At 43.0% G+C, this 19,263-nt stretch overlaps 1 protein-coding gene across 2 annotated transcripts in view; it reads right to left on the bottom strand.

The window, feature by feature from the left end:
* Positions 1–19,263, bottom strand: part of LOC149452041 (uncharacterized) — an 860,283-nt gene that overhangs the window by 79,208 nt on the left and 761,812 nt on the right. For both annotated transcript variants that reach the window (XM_089689852.1, XM_089689853.1), the window contains one exon: positions 15,753–15,896. In XM_089689852.1, coding sequence (XP_089545978.1) covers positions 15,753–15,896 — 144 coding nt within the window. The remainder of the gene's footprint in view (positions 1–15,752; positions 15,897–19,263) is intronic.

Raw genomic sequence — 19,263 nt, 5'->3', positions numbered from 1 at the left:
TCTTCTTCTTCTTCTTCTTCTTCTTCTTCTTCCTCATCCTCATCCTCATCCTCTTCTTCTGAGGATGAGGATGAAGAAGAAGTAGAATGAAAAGAAGAATAATTCCAAGCCGGCAAAAAGTGTATGTGCAGAGTTCCTCTATTTCTGACAGTTCTCTCACAACTTCTTCACATGTACAGTGGTTGAAACATCTGTATCCTAAATGTAAACTAATAGATACAATGTTTCAACCGCTAAACATGTGTTCCTTCTGTCAGAGAACTGTCAGAAATAGCGGAGCTCACTGCAGGGACACTTTTGCCGGCTGATCGGGAAATGTTCGATTCGCGCACCCGAAGTAGGCAAAATTTCGGTTTCGACACGAATCGAATATTTCCTGAAATTCGACTCGAATTCCGGTTCGCCTAGTTCGATTCACTCATCTCTAGTCACAACAATAGACAAACACAATGCACTTAAGATAAGAACATCAACTCAAATGTTTGTTGTATTTACTGAACACATCCATTACTCATTCAAAGTGCTGGAGGAAAAGGAAAGTGAACCCTTGGACTAATTTCTTCAATGATGTCTACTAAAAATGCATTGGATGTACATTTTTGCTTGATACCATACAGCCTTCACAAGAGCAGATTTTTTTGTCCTGTTGCAGTCACATAAGGAGGGAGGGGAGCATGCATACATTATGTTAACTATGAGTTACATGGTGACTCTGGACTTTTATCAGTGTGATAGCCACTATTGTTTTCTTGTATTTTGTGTAATACTTTATAAAAACATTTCCAATATTGCCAATGACGAAAAAACTGGATCCCTGCAGCTCTAGGTAGGTTTTGATTTATATAGTTACTTTTTTTTCTTTAATACAAAGTACACAAATCACTTTCCCCCTGAGATTTGCAAGAGAACACAAAAAAAAGAATTAAGTAATTCACTGAAGTAGAAATTTCACATGGGGAGACATCCTGTTGTACCCTTATATACTTTTCCAAAAAGAAAACTGACTTCTGATATTTTTACATGTAACCACAAGACATGTGTGGTTTCTTTCATTCCAAATCAAAATTAAGATGACATTTTCATTATTGGACATTAGTATGTATTCAAAATTTCAGAATTACAATAGTAACACATTTAAGAAAATCTGAAATAAAAAATACATTTTGTACAAAAGGTGAATTGTATTCGAAAAATAAACTGAATTAGAAAACAAATTAAAAATGTAAATATATTGCTGACTTGCTGATTTCCTTCGAAGGCTGTGTGTATTAGTTATAGAATATAGCTGTCTTTCAAAATTCAAAGTTTCAAAAAGAATAGAATAGAATTGAATATAAAAGAATAGAATAGAAAATAAAGGACTAGAATAAAATAGTATAGAAAGTAAAAGAACAAAAGAATAGAATATAATGGAAAAAATAGAATAGAATAGAATAGAATAAAAAGAATATTAGCCATCTTTTGAAATTCAAATTTATAAATTTGAATAGAATAAAATAGAATAGAAATGCAATAAAAAAGAATGCAATAGAACAGATTGAAAAAAAAAACAGAAGAGAACAGAAATTAAAAAAATTGAATAGAAAATAAAGCAATATAATAAAAAGGAATAGAACAGAAAAGAATAGAATAAAAAATAAAAACATAGAAAAAAAAAACAATACAATAGCATAGAAAATAAAAGAATAGAAGAGAACAGAATAGAATAGAAAAAAAGAATAGAATAGAATAAAATAGAGAGAATATAGTAGTCTTCCAAAATTCAACTTTTGAATAGATAAGAACCAGCTATTCTTCACAATGAATCTGCATCGATTCAGTATTTTCAATTAGAATTTGATTTGAATACTTTGAATCCGCTAGAAAGATTTTTATCTGGTTGAAAATTAATAAACAAAACTAAACAAAACAAAATTAAATGAATTGCATTATGAATGCAACAAAACAAAATTAGTAACTTAACAAATTGATCTGAAACAAGATGAAACACATTTTTTTTGTTCTGCATATGTCTAATACCCATCCTGCTGTAAGCAGGGGCGACTATCTGAATTTAGTTTGCAGGGTGGTAAACGGCCCAAGCTGATATATAGTGCTGCACTCACCTGGCCTTCCCCTAAGTTCAGTATTGCTTTTGATTCTACCTACTGGAATGGACTTCTGGGTACTGTTAATTTTGCACCGCCTATAAGTGAATGCCTTACCCACTGGCTATTTAAAGCATTGTTATACTGAAAGTGTTATTTATACACAGATGTTAAGCAGCTCCTCCTTTCCTTTATTATTTATTTATTTCAGGTACTTATATAGCTGTCAATTTACACAGCACTTTACATATATATTGTACATTTACATCAATCCCTAACCCTCAAGGGGCATACAATCTAAGGTTCCTAACTCACATTCATACATACATATACTAGGGTCAATTTAGACAGGAGACAATTCACCTACCAGCATGTCTTTGGAGTGTGGGAGGAAACTAGAGTACCCAGAGGAAACACACTCAAGCACAGGGAGAACATGCAAGAGGTGCCATGGTCGGGAATCGAACTCATGACCCATTTACTGCAAGGCAGACGCGCTAACCATTAAACCACTGTGCCGCCCTTTGAAGTCGTTCTTGTATAGGGATGAGCCTGTTTACAATTCAAGGCAGGTAGGGTGAGCAATACAGAAGTTCGGATGCCATATCTGAACACCAAGAAGTCAGTGAAACTGAATGTTAAAAAAAAAAATACTTCTGGACATTTTCTAGGCTAATAGACAAGGGATTGTTAAAAAAATGGCATGGAGTGGGACACTGCCCTGAGAAACATGTACCAAGCAAAAAGAAGAAAAAATAATTTCTGTTTGTCAGAGAGCAGTGTTTTAATACTTTAAGAGGGTCAAAAATGCACAATTCCTTTAGATAACATGTTTGAATGGTGCTCTGAAATACATATGAATAAATAATTGTTTATTTTGAAATATTTGTATTTGTTTTTAATAAACATGCATTGCACAATGATCTTCTGTATGCCTTGTCCTCTTATTGTATGATGCCCAAAGGCTGATTCTGAAGCTGGTTGGAGGTATAGAATTTTTACAATGAACAATTGGAGGATTTGCACTGCCTTGAAAAAGCTTTCCTCCCCCTTGAAATTTTCCATATTTTGTCATGTTACAACCAAAAACGTAAATGTATTTTATTGGGATTTTATGTGATAGACCAACACAAAGTGGCACATAATTGTGAAGTGGAAGGAAAATGATAAATGGTTTTCAAAATGTTTAGAAATAAATCTGTGAATAGTGTGGAAGCATTTGTATTCAGCCCCCCGGAGTCAATACTTTGTAGAACCCCCTTTTGCTGCAATTCCAGCTGCAAGTCTTGTTGGGGATGTCTCTCCCAGCTTTGCACATCTAGAGAGGAACATTTCTGCCCATTCTTCTTTGAAAAATAGCTCAAGCTCTGTCAGATTAGATGGAGAGCGTCTGGGAACAGCAATTTTCAAGTCTTGCCAGATTCTCAATTGGATTTGGGTCTGGACTGTGACTGGGCCATTCTAACACATGAATATCCTTTGATCTAAACCATTCCATTGTAGCTCTGGCTAGATGTTTAGGTTCATTGTCCTGCAGGAAGGTGAACCTCCACCGCAGGCTCAAGTCTTTTGCAGACTCTAACAGGTTTTCTTCTAAGATTGCCCTGTATTTGGCTCCATCCATCTTCCTATCAACTCTGACCAGCTTCCCTGTCCCTGCTGAAGAAAAGCATCCCCACAACATGATGCTGCCACCACCATGTTTCAAGGTGTGTTTAGGGTGATGTGCCGTGTTAGTTTTCCTCCACACATAGCATTTTGCTTTTAGGCCAAAAAGCTCAATTTTGATCTCATCTGACCAGAGCACCTTCTTTCACATTTTTGCATTGTCCCCCATATGGCTTCTCCCAAACTGCAAACAGGACTTCTTATGGTTTTCTTTCAACAATGGCTTTCTTCTTGTCACTCTTCCATAAAAAACAAATCTGTGGAGTGCACGACTAATAGTTGTCTTGTGGACAGATTCTCCCACCTGAGCTGTGGATCTCTGCAGCTCCTCCAGAGTTACCATGGGCCTCTTGGCTTCTTCCCTGATTAATGCTCTCCTTGCCCAGCCTGTCAGTTTAGGTGGACAGCCATGTCTTAGTAGGTTTGAAGTTGTGCCATACTTTTTCTATTTTTGGATGATGGATTGAACAGTGCTACGTGAGATGTTCAAAGCTTGGGATATTTTTTCATAACCTAACCCTGCTTTAAAATTCTCCACAACTTTATCCCTGACCTGTCTGGTGTGTTCCTTGGCCTTCTTGATGCTGTTTGTTCACTAATGTTCTCTAACAAACCTCTGAGGGCTTCACATAACAGCTGTACTTGTACTGAGATTAAATTACACACAGGTAGACTCGATTTACTAATTAGGGGACTTCTGAAGGCAATTGGTTCCACTAGATTTTACTTAGGGGTATCAGACTACCATCAATCAGAGGTGTATCAATCAAAGGGGTATCAGAGTACCACCACCAATGGAAAGATATTTTTGTCACAAGTTAGCCTGCAGCCTCTTGTTTGTTCATCTTTACCTCCTTGCTGTTCCTGATTCCTTCACATGTGTGTTTGTCTGTGCTCACCTGTGGGTGTCATCTGCTATCCCCTGGGTATTATTTATTTCCCTTCCATCACTTCCTGGCCCACCTCCTAGTTTGTGTGTCTATACAAGGCATACTCAGTCTAGCCCCCTTTGCCTGAGCAACGTCTTGTTGTTGGAGCTCCCCTGTGTTTCTCTGTGAATTCTATATTGTCTATCTGTATACTGACCCCGGCTTCATTCCTGACTTTGCTTGTTGCTTGCATGAGCTCCTCGGAGACACCGCGGCCTCAACTGGAACAACTTCAGGGTTTGGCGCAGAGAGTCGATGTCCAGCAGGCCTATCAAGAACAGATTATGCACTGTCTGCAGGAACTCTCCTCCGGGTTGGATCAGCTACAGGCTGTGTCCACTTCCTCACCCTCTGCTTCAGCTTCTGTTCCGGCCCCTGCTCCGGTTCCTGCTGTTCCACCTTCCACTGTTCCCCCAGTGGAACACCATCCTTTGAGACTCCAGCTGCCTCCACCGCCTCACTTCTCTGGCGATCCCAAAGCTTGTCGAGTCTTCATCAATCAGTGCTCGATTCATTTTGAAATAGCAGCCGATCATTTCCCTACTGATCGTTGCAAGGTGGCATACATGATTTCCCTCCTTTCGGGTGAAGCACTGGCTTGGGCCTCGCCACTGTGGGAGTGTCAAGACCCCACTATCTCCAGTCTCCCAGCCTTCCAGCAAGCTTTCCGGAAAATCTTTGATGTGCTAGGCAGGACTTCATCTGCTGCAGGAGTCCTTCTTCGGCTACGCCAAGGTAGCATGATGGTTGGTCAGTATCCAGTTCAGTTTCGTACCTTGGCTTCGGAACTTGCATGGAATAATGAGGCCCTTTCTGCAACCTTTTGGCAAGGTCTAGCGGACTGTATTAAGGACGAATTAGCTGGAAGAAACATACCTACCATCCTGAATGACTTGATTGCTCTTAGCATCCAAATCGAAGTCCGCTTCCAGGAATGAGATCTGGAAAGGTCTGGTCCACGTCACTCCCAAGTGGGTTTGTTTGCTTCTGTTTTCCAAAAATTCCCTGAACCACCTACCTACGCAGCTGAGCCGACTTCCGAGGAACCAATGCAGTTAGGCCGAACACGCCTCCCTCCACAAGAGCGATCGCGTTGCCTAAGACTTGGTCTATGCCTTTACTGTGGGGCTAAGGGTCATGTAATTAAGTCTTGTTCAGCCAATCCGGGAAACTCTCGGGTCTAGGTCACTTTGAGGGAGGAGATCAAGACCAGAATATGAACTCCTCCTCCTTCCCTCAATTTGTTATACCTGTCTCCATCCATTGGGCTCTGAACTCATATCAGGTTGCGGCTTATGTGGACTCTGGGGCAGCCGGAAATTTCATTGAACAATCCTTGGCCGCTGAATTGGGCATTCCTCTTGTTCCCTTGATGACACCCCTATCAGTATCTACAGTTGATGGCTCTATCTTGGCCTTAGGACCTCTACGCTTTTGAACTAACAGTATAACTATGCATGTGGGCATTCTTCACCGTGAGGAAATCTCCTTCTTGGTCCATCATTCTGAGACTTCCATGGTTGCAGAAACATTCACCCCATCTTGACTGGAACTCTGGCCAAGTATTGTCGTGGGGGTCACAATGCCATCAGATTTGTCTCCTTAAAGTGTTTCCTCCTAGGTGTGTACCCATGGCTGAGGTCATCACCTCTCCGATACTCCCTCTGCACTCCATCATGCCTTCCACGATGTTTGGCTCCTCACCATCCCTATGATTGTGCTATTGACCTCCAACCTGGGTCTTGTCCACCACAAGGTAAAGTTTACCCTCTCTCCATTCCTGAGACTCAAGCCATGTCTGAATACGTCCAGGAGAATTTGCAGAAAGGATTTATTCGTAAGTCCAATTCTCCTGCTGGGGCTGGCTTCTTCTTTGTGGAGAAAAAAGATGGTACGCTACGACCCTGCATTAATAATAGAGGTCTCAATGCTGTCACTGTTAAGAATCGATACCTGTCACAGTGTGCCAGATGCTGCTCACCTTCCCCCCCCCTCATCCTGTCACGGCCCTTTGAAGCTGGGCCGCCCAGGATGAGAGGTGTGACTTTTGCCACCCCCCAGTCAATCATCTTCCTCCCATTCAGAGCAGCCAGAGGGAAGAAGATGGTCCCCTGCGGTGAAATTCGCACCTCTCTGGCTGTCTGGCGAATCTCCCACAGGGACGTTCCGGGCAATAGCATTCAGCCTGATGCCGCATGGCCCCGGCGACTGCGGCGAGGGCACGGGATTTTCCCACGACTGCACTGGCTGACAGACAAAGGCCACGCTCTCGAGAGCGCGGCCCGTGTCAAGGGGGCGTGCCTCGTTGCCAGGCAACAAGGCACGCCGCCCACGGTTGCCAGGACGACCGGGAGCGTCCTGCAGCAGCCTTAAGAAGGCTGGTGCAGGGCTCTCCGGGTCATTCTGTCCGCTGCAAAGCTGCTGAGAGGTCTGTGCTGAGGCGAGACCCCCACAGCCACTCTGCAAAGACCCCGGGACTGGGAGGAGTATTACCCGCTGGCACTCTGCAGTAGAATCGGGGACCTGGGAGGATTATTACCCACTGACACTCTGCAATATTACCAGGGACTTGAGAGAGTAATACCCGCTGGGTGCTCTGCAATACCCCAGGGACCGAGGACTATTACCCACTGGGTGCTTTGCCATCCCCCAGGGATTTACAATATTATTACCCGCTGGGCACGCTGCCATACTCCAGGGACTCATGGATTATTACCCGCTGAATACTCTAATACTCAGGATTCAGGAGGAGTACCTGCTGCTATACTGCCCATACTGCGGGCCCAGGAGTGCTTGTCTGCTGTGTGCTGAGGAGAATCGCCCCCCCGCTGTCATCTTCTGTGAGCCAGGACATCCCTGACGGAACCATGAGTGTCTGCACCCCTGTTTTATTCCCCTGTGGACTGTTCCTGAAATCTCCCCCCCATTCCTCTTCCCTGCTTGGATTACAAACTGCTAGAGACTCTAACTTTGCCCCTGGGGCTGGATTACAATTGTTTTGGGCGCTACCTGCAGACCCCAATTGAGTGACTGTCATCCTTTTAATAAAGCTTTGTGTGTTTATCATCTGCTCTGTGTGTTCTGTCCTGCCTACCCCCCCCCCCGTCACAGTATCCTTTACCTCTGATTTCTGAACTCTTTGACAGACTCCGAGATGCTCGAATTTTCACTAAGCTAGATCTCCGTGGAGCATACAATCTGGTTAGGATCTGTGAGGGTGATGAGTGGGAAACAGCTTTCAAAACCAGAGACGGGCATTAGGAATATCTTGTAATGCCCTTTGGCTTATATAATGCCTCAGCCGTCTTTCAGAATTTTGTTAATGATATTTTTTCCGATCTTCTGTATGTTTGTGTCATTGTCTATCTGGATGACATACTCATTTTTTCTCCAGATTCAGAAACTCATCGTCAGCACATGTGTACTGTTCTATGTCTTCGGGACCACCGCCTGTATGCAAAGTTGGAAACGTGTCTCTTCGAACAAACCCAGGTTCCTTTTCTAGGCTACATAGTCACGGATAAAGGGCTGCTTATGGATCCTGTCAAACTCCAAGCCATCTCCAACTGGCCTCAGCCCTCTGGGTTGAAAGCCACACAGCGCTTCTTGGGATTCACTAACTTCTATCGCCAGTTCATTCCTGACTATTCTTCGCTGGTGGCCCCAATCACTTCTTTGACTCAAAAGGGTTCCAACGCCAGAACCTGGCCTTCTGAGACAGTCAACGCATTCCACAGACTAAAATCCACCTTTCTCTCTGCATCGATTCTCATATGTCCGGACATTTTTCAGCCTTTTTTCTTGGAGGTAGATGCTTCATCTTTGGGAGTGGGGGCCGTCCTGCTCCAAATGCATGATGCTAAGCTCCGTCCTTGTGCCTTCTTCTCTAAGAAATTTTTGGATGCTGAAAAGAATTACACTATCGGTGATTGGGAATTGCTGGCGATAAAGCTGGCACTGCAGGAATGGCGACATCTGCTGGAGGGATCCCCATATCGCATTTTGATTTATACTGATCATAAGAACCTCCAGTATCTCCAGTCCGCTCTTCTTTGCCAGATTTAATTTCGACATTACCTTCCAGCCCGGTTCCAAGAATGCCCGTGCGGATGCCTTGTCCAGATCATTTGACAGTCCTGACTCTGAGTGTCATATTGAACCGGAGCCTATCATTTCTGCCAATTGTATCCTGGCCACCACTCATCTTCAGCCTAAATGCATCCCAACCGGAAAGACCCTTGTGGTCCCCGCCCTTCGTCCCAAGCTACTCAAATGGGTACATGACTCTAAACTTTCTGGACATCCTGGGATACAACGCACCTGTGCCTTTCTGCAGCATCATTACTGGTGGTCCTCACTGCGGAAGGATGTTGAAGAATATGTCCAGGCTTGCTCCATTTGTGTGCAGTCTAAGTCCTTCACGTCTGCTCCAGCAGGTCTCCTTTTACCTCTACCTGTTTCAGATGAACCTTGGCGTTGCATTTCCATGGACTTTATTTCTGAACTACCCCCTTCAGCTGGTTCCACTGTTATCTGGGTGGTTGTGGACAGGTTTTCCATAATGTGCCACCTAACTCCACTTCCAGAACTTCCTTTGGCCGTCATGTTGGTTTCCAACTTCATTAAGGAAATCTTCTGTCTTCACGGTATGCTTTCACACATCATTTCTGATAGAGGTGTTCAATTTACAGCTTGCTTCTGGAGGGCTCCAGCCACGTCCTTCGGAGTCGAGTTGGACTTCTCTTCAGCCTTTCATCCGCAGTCTAATGGCCAAACAAACAGGGTCAACCAGAACGTGGAACGCTATATTCGTGCCTTCATTTTGGTCCATCAGGATGATTGGGTAGACCTTCTACCATGGGCAGAATTTGCCCTTAATAACCATGCCAGTGCCAATACTGGTGAGTCCCCCTTTTTCACGGTGTATTGTCATCATCCTTTGGTGCCATTTCCTGTTCCTATCTCCTCTACAGTACCCGCAGCTGCAGATAAACAAAGATCATTCAATTCCGTCTGAGCAGAGGTTTCCAAGAATTTACATCTGGCAGCTTCCAAGTACAAAAACGGCTGCAGATCGCCATCGCCGCGTGAGTCCCAAATTTCTCCCTGGTGACAAGGCTTGGCTCTCTACCAAGAATATCTGTCTACAAGTACCCTCTGAAATATGCTCCTCATTTGAGTGGTCCATTTACCATCCTCCGCAAGGTCAATCCGGTTGCTTTCAAACTTCGCCTCCCTTCACATCTGAGAATCCCTATCAACAGGTTTTCCTGTCCTCATCGTCATCCTTCCCCAATAGCGAGTACTTCGAATCTACTGACGTTTCTGCACCCCGTCTGGTGGAATTGTTTCATCAGAGGTTTCCCCTTAAGCCTGGCCCTAAAAAAGTGGGGAGACCTCGTAAGAGGGGGGGTACTGTCACAAGTTATCTTGCAGCCTCTTGTGTGTTTACTCTTACCTCTTTGTTGCTCTTGATTCCTTCACATGTGTGTTTGTCTGTGCTCACCTATGGGCGTCGTCTGCTATCCTCTGGGTTTTATGTCCTTCCCTTTCATCACTCCCTGGGCCGCCTCCTAGCTTGCTTGTCTATTTAAGGCATGCTCAGTCTGTCTCATTTTGCCTGAGCAACTTAGTGTTGTTGGAGCTCCCGTGTGTTTCCTCTGTGAATTCTGTGTTGTCTATCTGTGTACCGACCCTGGCTTCGTTCCTGACCTTGCTTGTTTTCCGCATGTCCTGACCTCAGCTTGCCCATTGGTTTCCTGTGTCTTCTCCTGTTGTACCCTGCTCCCGCTAGCGGCCTCCTCCACCTCAGCTGGGTGTACCTGGGGGCCACGACCTGGTCCCAGCCTGCTGCAAGTCCATCCCCACCATCAGGGGCCCTGGTGAACAAGCAGGCTGGGGCTTAGACTCCGCGCCCTGCGGAACCCCAAGTTGTGGATCAAAAGAGCTCACTACCACAATTTCTTTTGACAATTTTACATTAAGAATTTCTTTAATTGCAGTACCAAATATGTAATTTATCTAATTACCTGTCATATTTGTCACACACAACATGTGGGATGAACAAGTAGAAAATTAAAGTATAGGTTCCGTGAACATTTGGGTGATGTGAGAAACAATCGTTCCATCAATCTGTCCAAACCCTTTAATTCTTTACATGTTGGTGATTGTTCTGTGATTGGCATTCGAGTGATAGAAACGGCAAGAGGGAGTGACACCTTCCGAGTTCTGTGTAAGCGGGAGGTTTTTTAAATTTTTCATTTACAGACTCGCATCCCTCAAGGGTTAAATGCAGAGTGGACAAAGAGAAAATGTTTGCAGTGTACTCCGGTGCCAGGTCACTTCCAATTTTAAATATACTAGTCCCATGTCCCAGTTCACTAAACTCAAGAATGGGAAAAAGAAATAGGCAAAGGGAGAAAATGGACTTTAAAGTCACAGAATACATATACACATATCAGTAAAATCATTTGTACTTTGTTATGACAATAAGTCATGACAGAAAAACATTTTTAGTTAAAATTCCATTGTACAATGTCCCCGCGGAAAATGTTACACATGTCACACGAGTGGGATGTTACTCATTTTTATGATTAGAATCGGTTTAATTTTTTTTTTCACTAGTTGCTTTGTAACATATTTTGAGCCAATTCACTTCCCTGTTTACACAAACAAATTGAAGGTGTTTGTGTTTCCTTGTTGATTAAGTAAGGTCTCATTTGATACATTTATGTTTTTCCTTAGGTACAGCACATATCAGAGGTTTTTCTCGTCTCTTTCAGTCTTTGTATAGTCTTTGTATAATGTTTTTATTGATGTATTGTTTCAATCATATGCTATGTTATTTCTGTGCTAAACTAATTTGCTAAATTATGATCAGCTGTCACGTGCTATTTAAAGCTGCTTTTGACAAATGAAAATCAATACTGACTAAGCACGTGTTCGTGTGAACTGCATCTACTGCTCCTCTGTTCAGTCTTGGAGCTATGATATTCTTATTACACTGTTTGTAAAGGATTCCAGTAAAGGATTTTATCTGCTACATCATTGCCTGTGTGGCCAACCTTTGTGTTTTGACATAGTTACTGAATGGCCAGAATGCTAATTTGTTGAAACCAGGGTCTATATGCAAGATGTCCCCGCAGTTTACAATTATGGGGACTGGAAAGCTGGTAAATATTCTTCATTTGCTCCAGGTGCAGTAGATAGGACTGAAACCTATTGTTCCTGCACTGAGGTGGCCTTGCTATTCTCAATTCTGTAATTTTCAAATAGATACTATATGCACGACAATCAGAGAAATCTCTCCTAGACCTTATGTGGAGCGAGATCCATTGTTGAACAAGATGAGCTTTGTAAAATAGCTTTGTTTGCAAAAAAACAAACTCTCTCAGTTGGGAAGGAGATTGTATCCTGCGTGAACCAAGACCTGAAATTGACTCTGGATTTTTGGGCCTCTTAAGTTTAAGACAAATATAGTTTGAGTTGGAGAGAAGATAAAATATAATTTCTTCTCATAGAAATTCTGACACCCTGTCCACTTTTTGCCTTTAGTTATACCTTAATTTTGTATTGTTAATTTTTGGTAGCAAGTTTATGTTATGTTAAGTTATGTTGATAACACTATAATTAATTTGTCATTTGTTTTAGTATTTCTCAAAATTGTTTCGACCCTGTTATTTATAAAACCATAAAGACAAAGAAGAGCAAACTAGCAACAATTACATCAGCATGCATGTTTAGTGTTGCTAGCTGGCTTTTCTTGGTTTGCATGGTTTTATACATACTAAACTTGCCCAGTACTAAACTATGAAAGCTTCCTACTGCCCTTGTGATATGTGGTGGATAGCAGGTGGCTTGATATGATGTGGGGAAAAGAAGATATCTGTGCTGTAATCTACAAGTGCGTGTTTGGATGAGCCTTTTGTCAGCTGATGGTTTGGACACAGGACACTCTTCCTGTATTAACGGATAATTTTACCTATTTATAAAAACATATTTCTGCAGGTGAAAAGCAGATTGTGGGGTACAATGCAAGGCTCCTGTCAGTGTAGCTGCATCCCAGGTCACCCCCCCCCCCCACATTCCAGTTTACCTTAGCATACGCCCTCCCCATCACTTTTTTACCCTGTGTCAACATGTCACCTCTGCACCCCCATCCATAGATTGTCTATATACCCCTCCACATTTCAGTTTTAGTTCCATGTCTACAGCTCACCCCAATCCATAGTTCTCAACCTCTGCAACCCCCCATTTTTCACCTCTGCACCCCGGCTCCCACTTTGCACATTCTAATACCACCCCAACCCCCAGCTCTCACCTCTGCTGAACTCCCTCAACTTTTCCACAATTTCTCTGAACAGCCACCCCCCTCCCCACCCCTTCCACTCAGGCAGGGAATGTGCCATGAGTGCCGTAGCTATCGGTGAGTAGGATAGAAAAATTCCTCTACTGGCTTTTGTGTTAGTGACAGCCTGGAGAGGAGAGGGCTGCTGAAAGGGGGCAGAACGCTGTTATTCTACATTCCAGCTGAACAAAAAAAGCCTTGCTTAATGGATAATCATGTAAAACTGCAATTATTCAGTAGTCCTTGCTCTAATTGGAGAGGGTTATAAGGACAATAAGTAATAGATATTTACTATAAATATTTACCAAGCATTGGCTTCTTTATAACAGCAGAGTCTCAAGCTGAGAACCACTAATTCGGTAAATAAGCACATAACACAGCTAGGATGTGGACAGCTGGAGCGATCCAAGGCCTGAAAATGAAATGCCACCCCATTGGGACTACAATATGCTGGTAACAAATGGGGAGGAGCACAGTAACTGGGCATTTTGTAGAAGCTGCCTGTGCTATTAGGCTCTGGCCTGGCTACCCGTATACTAATTTTGACAATGGAGAGCATCTCACCTGACTGCAAATCACTTGCCAGCTACCCCTGCCTCATCAGGTGTGGTTACTCTGATCTCCTAAGGGAGAGAAGTGAAGGAATTTCTCTTGCTGGGTGTGTCTAGGAACCTAGGGAGTATAAAGGGGTCCACTCCTGCATCTGAGCATGGCAATGTGCACTCTACTACATTGGTAAGGTACTGTACTGAGCCAAATTAATCCACACCCATTAAATTTTAGAGAAGCAATTATATTACTGCAAAAAACAGTGCCTCATTCATCAACAGGCTTTGATTTTGGAGCAACTGTTCTTGCCACTAAGAGGTTCCACTAATTGAATCTGTCAATTCTGAAGAGCACCAACAACTTACAGTCAGGTCCATAAATATTGGGACATCGACACAATTCTAACATTTTTGGCGCTATACACCACCACAATGGATTTGAAATGAAACAAACAAGATGTGCTTTAACTGCAGACTGTCAGCTTTAATTTGAGGGTATTTACATCCAAATCAGGTGAACGGTGTAGGAATTACAACAGTTTGCATATGTGCCTCCCACTTGTTAAGGGACCAAAAGTAATGGGACAGAATAATAATCATAAATCAAACTTTCACTTTTTAATACCTGGTTGCAAATCTTTTGCAGTCAATTACAGCCTGGAGTCTGGAACGCATAGACATCACTAGACGCTGGGTTTCATCCCTGGTGATGCTCTGCCAGGCCTCTACTGCAACCGTCTTCAGTTCCTGCTTGTTCTTGGGGCATTTTCCCTTCAGTTTTGTCTTCAGCAAGTGAAATGCATGCTCAATCGGATTCAGGTCAGGTGATTGACTTGGCCATTGCATAACATTCCACTTCTTTCCCATAAAAAACTCTTTGGTTGCTTTTTCAGTCTGCTTTGGGTCATTGTCCATCTGCACTGTGAAGCGGCGTCCAATGAGTTGTGAAGCATTTGGCTGAATATGAGCAGATAATATTGCCCGAAACACTTCAGAATTCATCCTGCTGCTTTTGTCAGCAGTCACATCATTAATAAATACAAGAGAACCAGTTCCACTGGCAGCCATACATGCCCACGCCATGACACTACTACCACCACCATGCTTCACTGATGAAGTGGTATGCTTAGGATCATGAGCAGTTCCTTTCCTTCTCCATACTCTTCTCTTCCCATCACTCTGGTACAAGTTGATCTTGGTCTCATCTGTCCATAGGATGTTGTTCCAGAACTGTGAAGGCTTTTTTAGATGTCGTTTGGCAAACTCTAATCTGGCCTTCCTGTTCTTGAGGCTCACCAATGGTTTACATCTTGTGGTGAACCCCCTGTATTCACTCTGGTGAAGTCTTCTCTTGATTGATGACTTTGACACACATACACCTACCTCCTGGAGAGTGTTCTTGATCTGGCCAACTGTTGTGAAGGATGTTTTCTTCACCAGGGAAAGAATTCTTCGGTCATCCACCACAGTTGTTTTCCGTGGTCTTTCGGGTCTTTTGGTGTTGCTCAGCTCACCGGTGCGTTCCTTCTTTTTAAGAATGTTCCAAACAGTTGTTTTGGCCACACCTAATGTTTTTGCTATCTCTCTGATGGGTTTGTTTTGTTTTTTCAGCCTAATGATGGCTTGCTTCACTGATAGTGACAGCTCTTTGGATCTCATCTTGAGAGTTGACAGCAACAGATTCCAAATGCAAATAGCACACTTGAAATTAACTCTGGACCTTTTATCTGCTCATTGTAACTGGGATAATGAGGGAATAACACACACCTGGCCATGGAACAGCTGAGAAGCCAATTGTCCCATTACTTTTGGTCCCTTAACAAGTGGGAGGCACATATGCAAACTGTTGTAATTCCTACACCGTTCACCTGATTTGGATGTAAATACCCTCAAATTAAAGCTGACAGTCTGCAGTTAAAGCACATCTTGTTTGTTTCATTTCAAATCCATTGTGGTGGTGTATAGAGCCAAAAATGTTAGAATTGTGTCGATGTCCCAATATTTATGGACCTGACTGTACCAGGCACAGGATATTTAACACACAAGCACCATGAGTACTGTGCACTCAATGCTCATGGATACTCAGCCTAAAACATGCTCACCCATTCCTTGTTGGTCTTCATGGTGTCAAATGTACTTATAGATATGGCACAAGAATGTTTTATGTACTCACCACACAAGCTCACAGGTAGGCACAAGCTCACAGGTAGGAGCCACAGGAGACACAGGTATGCAATGCTTGATATGCTCCAGGATGCTCTCTTCTGTGTTAACAACTCAGAAATGTTCAGATGCTTTGTTTTTCCAGTCAAAAAGCCTACAAGGTTACGGAAAAATATTTGGTACATAACATTTTTTAACAATAATCAACACCACTCATGTTTTAAATTTAGCAAAATAACAGAGCTCAATCCAATATGCAATATGGTAAATTAAACATTTACCCAAGGGTACTACCTACTGTATACAGAATGTTTCCATCTTCAAAAAGTTGTATATAAATAAAAATGAGTAAACTTAGACTTCCTTCCAAGCAGTTGAGCACATTGGGCAGTAAGTGTTCCTCATCTAGCTTTGTCATTTGTAGCGGATTCATCATCATCCCAAGAAACCATAATGGCTTTCAGGTCTGTTTTGAAGGTAGACTGCAAGGTTGCCGGTGGTCTTCCTTCATTCTGCTTTCTTCTAGGTGGTGGCTTCTATTGCATTGCAATTCTGGGTATGCAGTGATCGGCACAGGATATGCGAGCCATAGCCTCCAGTCAGTGACAATATCTGCTTCTGCATACCTCTACATTTTAAGATTTTCTCATCTGTGATTAGTAATGAGCCGAAAGTACCTGGATTCAGTATAATTTGGTAAATTTGACAAGCTTTATTGAAGTTTGGATGCCGAATCTGAACCTCATTGAAATCACTGAAAGCTGAACCTTATACATTAGTAATGGCCATTTTCTAGGCTAATAGGTGAGAGATGAGGGGCTAGGCACTGCCCTGGAGGACATGCACCAAAGCAAAAAAAATTTAGTTTGATGGGAAGAAGCAATTTTAAGTAAAGCTTAAAATGAAACATTAAAATTTAAAAATACATACAAATAAATTGTTTGGTGGATACCCTGAACCCTTGAAGAAATAAATCTGTATGATGTATACATCCTACTACAGCAAAACCGACATTTACATAGGAAAAATGTAAATTGCCAGATAGACCTGGTTTACTTGGGCACTATGGACCATACAAAGTGAACCGGCCATTTTTTTATGTATTCCTAGGCAGCATATGCAGTGTAAAGGCAGCCCTTTTAAGTCTATGAGGATGCAGCAGCTGCATGGACACAGCCAATCATACAATTGTGACAGGCATGTGGGTGAGTTACACACTGTCTGCATTCAGAGTCACACACTCACACCTGCACACTTGTCATATTAGGAATAGCGGAATTATCTATGCAGTCACCGCATCCTCAGACTTGAAGAGGCTTCATTCTGGGTTTTACAGTGGCTAAATAGTTGGCACTTCCACCTGGCAGTACTAGGGTCGTAGGTTTGATTCCCAACCACGGCACCACCTGCCTGGAGTTTGCATGCTCTCCCTGTGCCTGTGTGGGTTTCCTCCGGTACTCCGGTTTCCTCCCACACTCCAAAGACATGCTGGTAGGTTAATTGGATCCTGTCTAAATTGGCCCTAGTATATGTGTATGTATGAATGTGAGTTAGGGACCTTAGATTGTACAACCCTTGAGGATTAGGGACTGATGTGAATGTACAATTTATATGTAAAGTGCTGTGTAAATGGACTGCGCTATAGAAGTACCTGAAATAAATACATTCAGACAACACCTGTCAGCTAGGGATGTCTAATCAAACAGCTCTTTCACAGAGTATGTGACTCAGGGCCTGTGAACAATGCCTAAATGATAGCTCCAGGATGCTTCCTTCTGTTAGTCAGCAAATGGCCAGGGATGCCATAATTATCTATACCAGACCTTTATCATAGATGAGGGTCTGGTAGATGTTAATGGAGGAACCTACGCAGAGAAAAACATGGGATCCCTTCCAAATTCCATACCAGAACCTTAGGTCTCCCTAATATCAGTCCAGTGAAAGCTGTCACATTTTGTAGTAAAACTGATGCTAAATATTTCATTCTTCTTAAAGGTTTATTGCCAGTGCTGTGTGAATATTTGAGGGCTGGCCTTGTGAGGGTCTCTTCCCCCTGGCCTTTAGCATGGGGAATTGTGCTGTCTGTATGCTGACCTGACAGACCTGTATGGAGCCTAATGCAGGCCATAGATGGTTCGTTTATCGGCCGTTTTTTTGTCCGAAAGAATAATCGGACGATTTTCGCACTGTTAGTGGGGCAATGGCATCGGCCAATTTCCGTGGCCCCTCCTCATTTTGTTTATCAGTCATGCTGGAAATTTCACAAAAAACGGCCGATTTTCGAAATCATTGGTGGCAACATCGGATTACAGAATGAACGATCGTTTTTCAGATGGATCGTCTATGGCCTGCATTACATGTGCTTTGTACTGAGGTCTGGAATGGAGCCAGAGATGATCATTGGAAGCAGTCCTGTCTGGTAGAGGAGGAAGCTGGACCAAGATGGAGAAGCAGGAGGAGAGACCCAGAAGCTGGACCTTTAGAAGGGCTTGGGGGCTCTAGGGAGGTTGCATGAAGGAGCCTGCTAGCTAGCTGTTCTGCTTTTTACAGTGGTGCTAGTATCAGCTTAAAGACCCTGTACACATTATAATTATTATTTATTTCAGGTACTTATATAGTGCCGTCAATTTACGCATCGCTTTTACATATATATAGTACATTCACATCAGTCCCTAACCCTCATGGGGCATACAATCTAAGGTCCCTAACTTGCATTCATACATACACATACTAGGGACAATTTAGACAGGAGCTAATAAACCTACCAGCATGTCTTTTGGAGTGTGGGAGGAAACCGGAGTCCCCGAAGAAAACCCACGCAAGCACAGGGAGAACATGCAAACTCCAGGCAGGTGGTGCCGTGGTTGGGATTCGAACCAGCGACCTTAGTACTGCCAGGCAGAAATGCTAACCACTTATAAGCTGCATGTGGATCAAAAGTTTGTAATGTTGCTATGGGTATCTGCAGCCCCTAATCCTATACCTGTGAGCATGGAATAAAATTTAGAAAAAACCCAGGAAAGTGACAGCCCCCCCCCCGTGTTTCTCAGTCCCCCATTACAAGACATAGACTAAGCAAAGGCCACAGCCTGTCACTGGAGGTCCCTCATATATCCCTGGGGATCATGGGGGTGCTACGTAACTGGACACGTCACCAACTGGGAATCTAAAACATTTTACAATCTATGTACAAAGCATTATTTGCATACAGCTCTTAAGCAATACCAACTTTGACATTGTACTCTAATAAAGCCACTCTTGTGGCTCTTCCAGTGTGGACTAGGACCTCTAGTCCCACTCTGATAACATCCAGAGCTTGAAACACAATAGGTGCCCTGGTTCTGAAAAGGTTCTTTGATTGCATCTACCACATCTAGTGGTAGAAGTTAGAGATGAGCGAATCGAACCAGACGAACCGGAATTCGAGTCGAATTTCAGGAAATATTCGATTCGCGTCGAAACCGAAATTTTGCCTACTTCGGGTGCGCGAATCGAAGATTTCCCGATCAGCCGGCAAAAGT

This window comes from Staurois parvus, unplaced genomic scaffold, assembly GCF_062004578.1.
Source record: "Staurois parvus isolate SC_StPar_1 unplaced genomic scaffold, SC_StPar_1.0 ptg000500l, whole genome shotgun sequence".
Taxonomy (NCBI): Eukaryota; Metazoa; Chordata; class Amphibia; order Anura; family Ranidae; genus Staurois; species Staurois parvus.
This window is presented reverse-complemented; position numbering and strand designations above follow the sequence as displayed.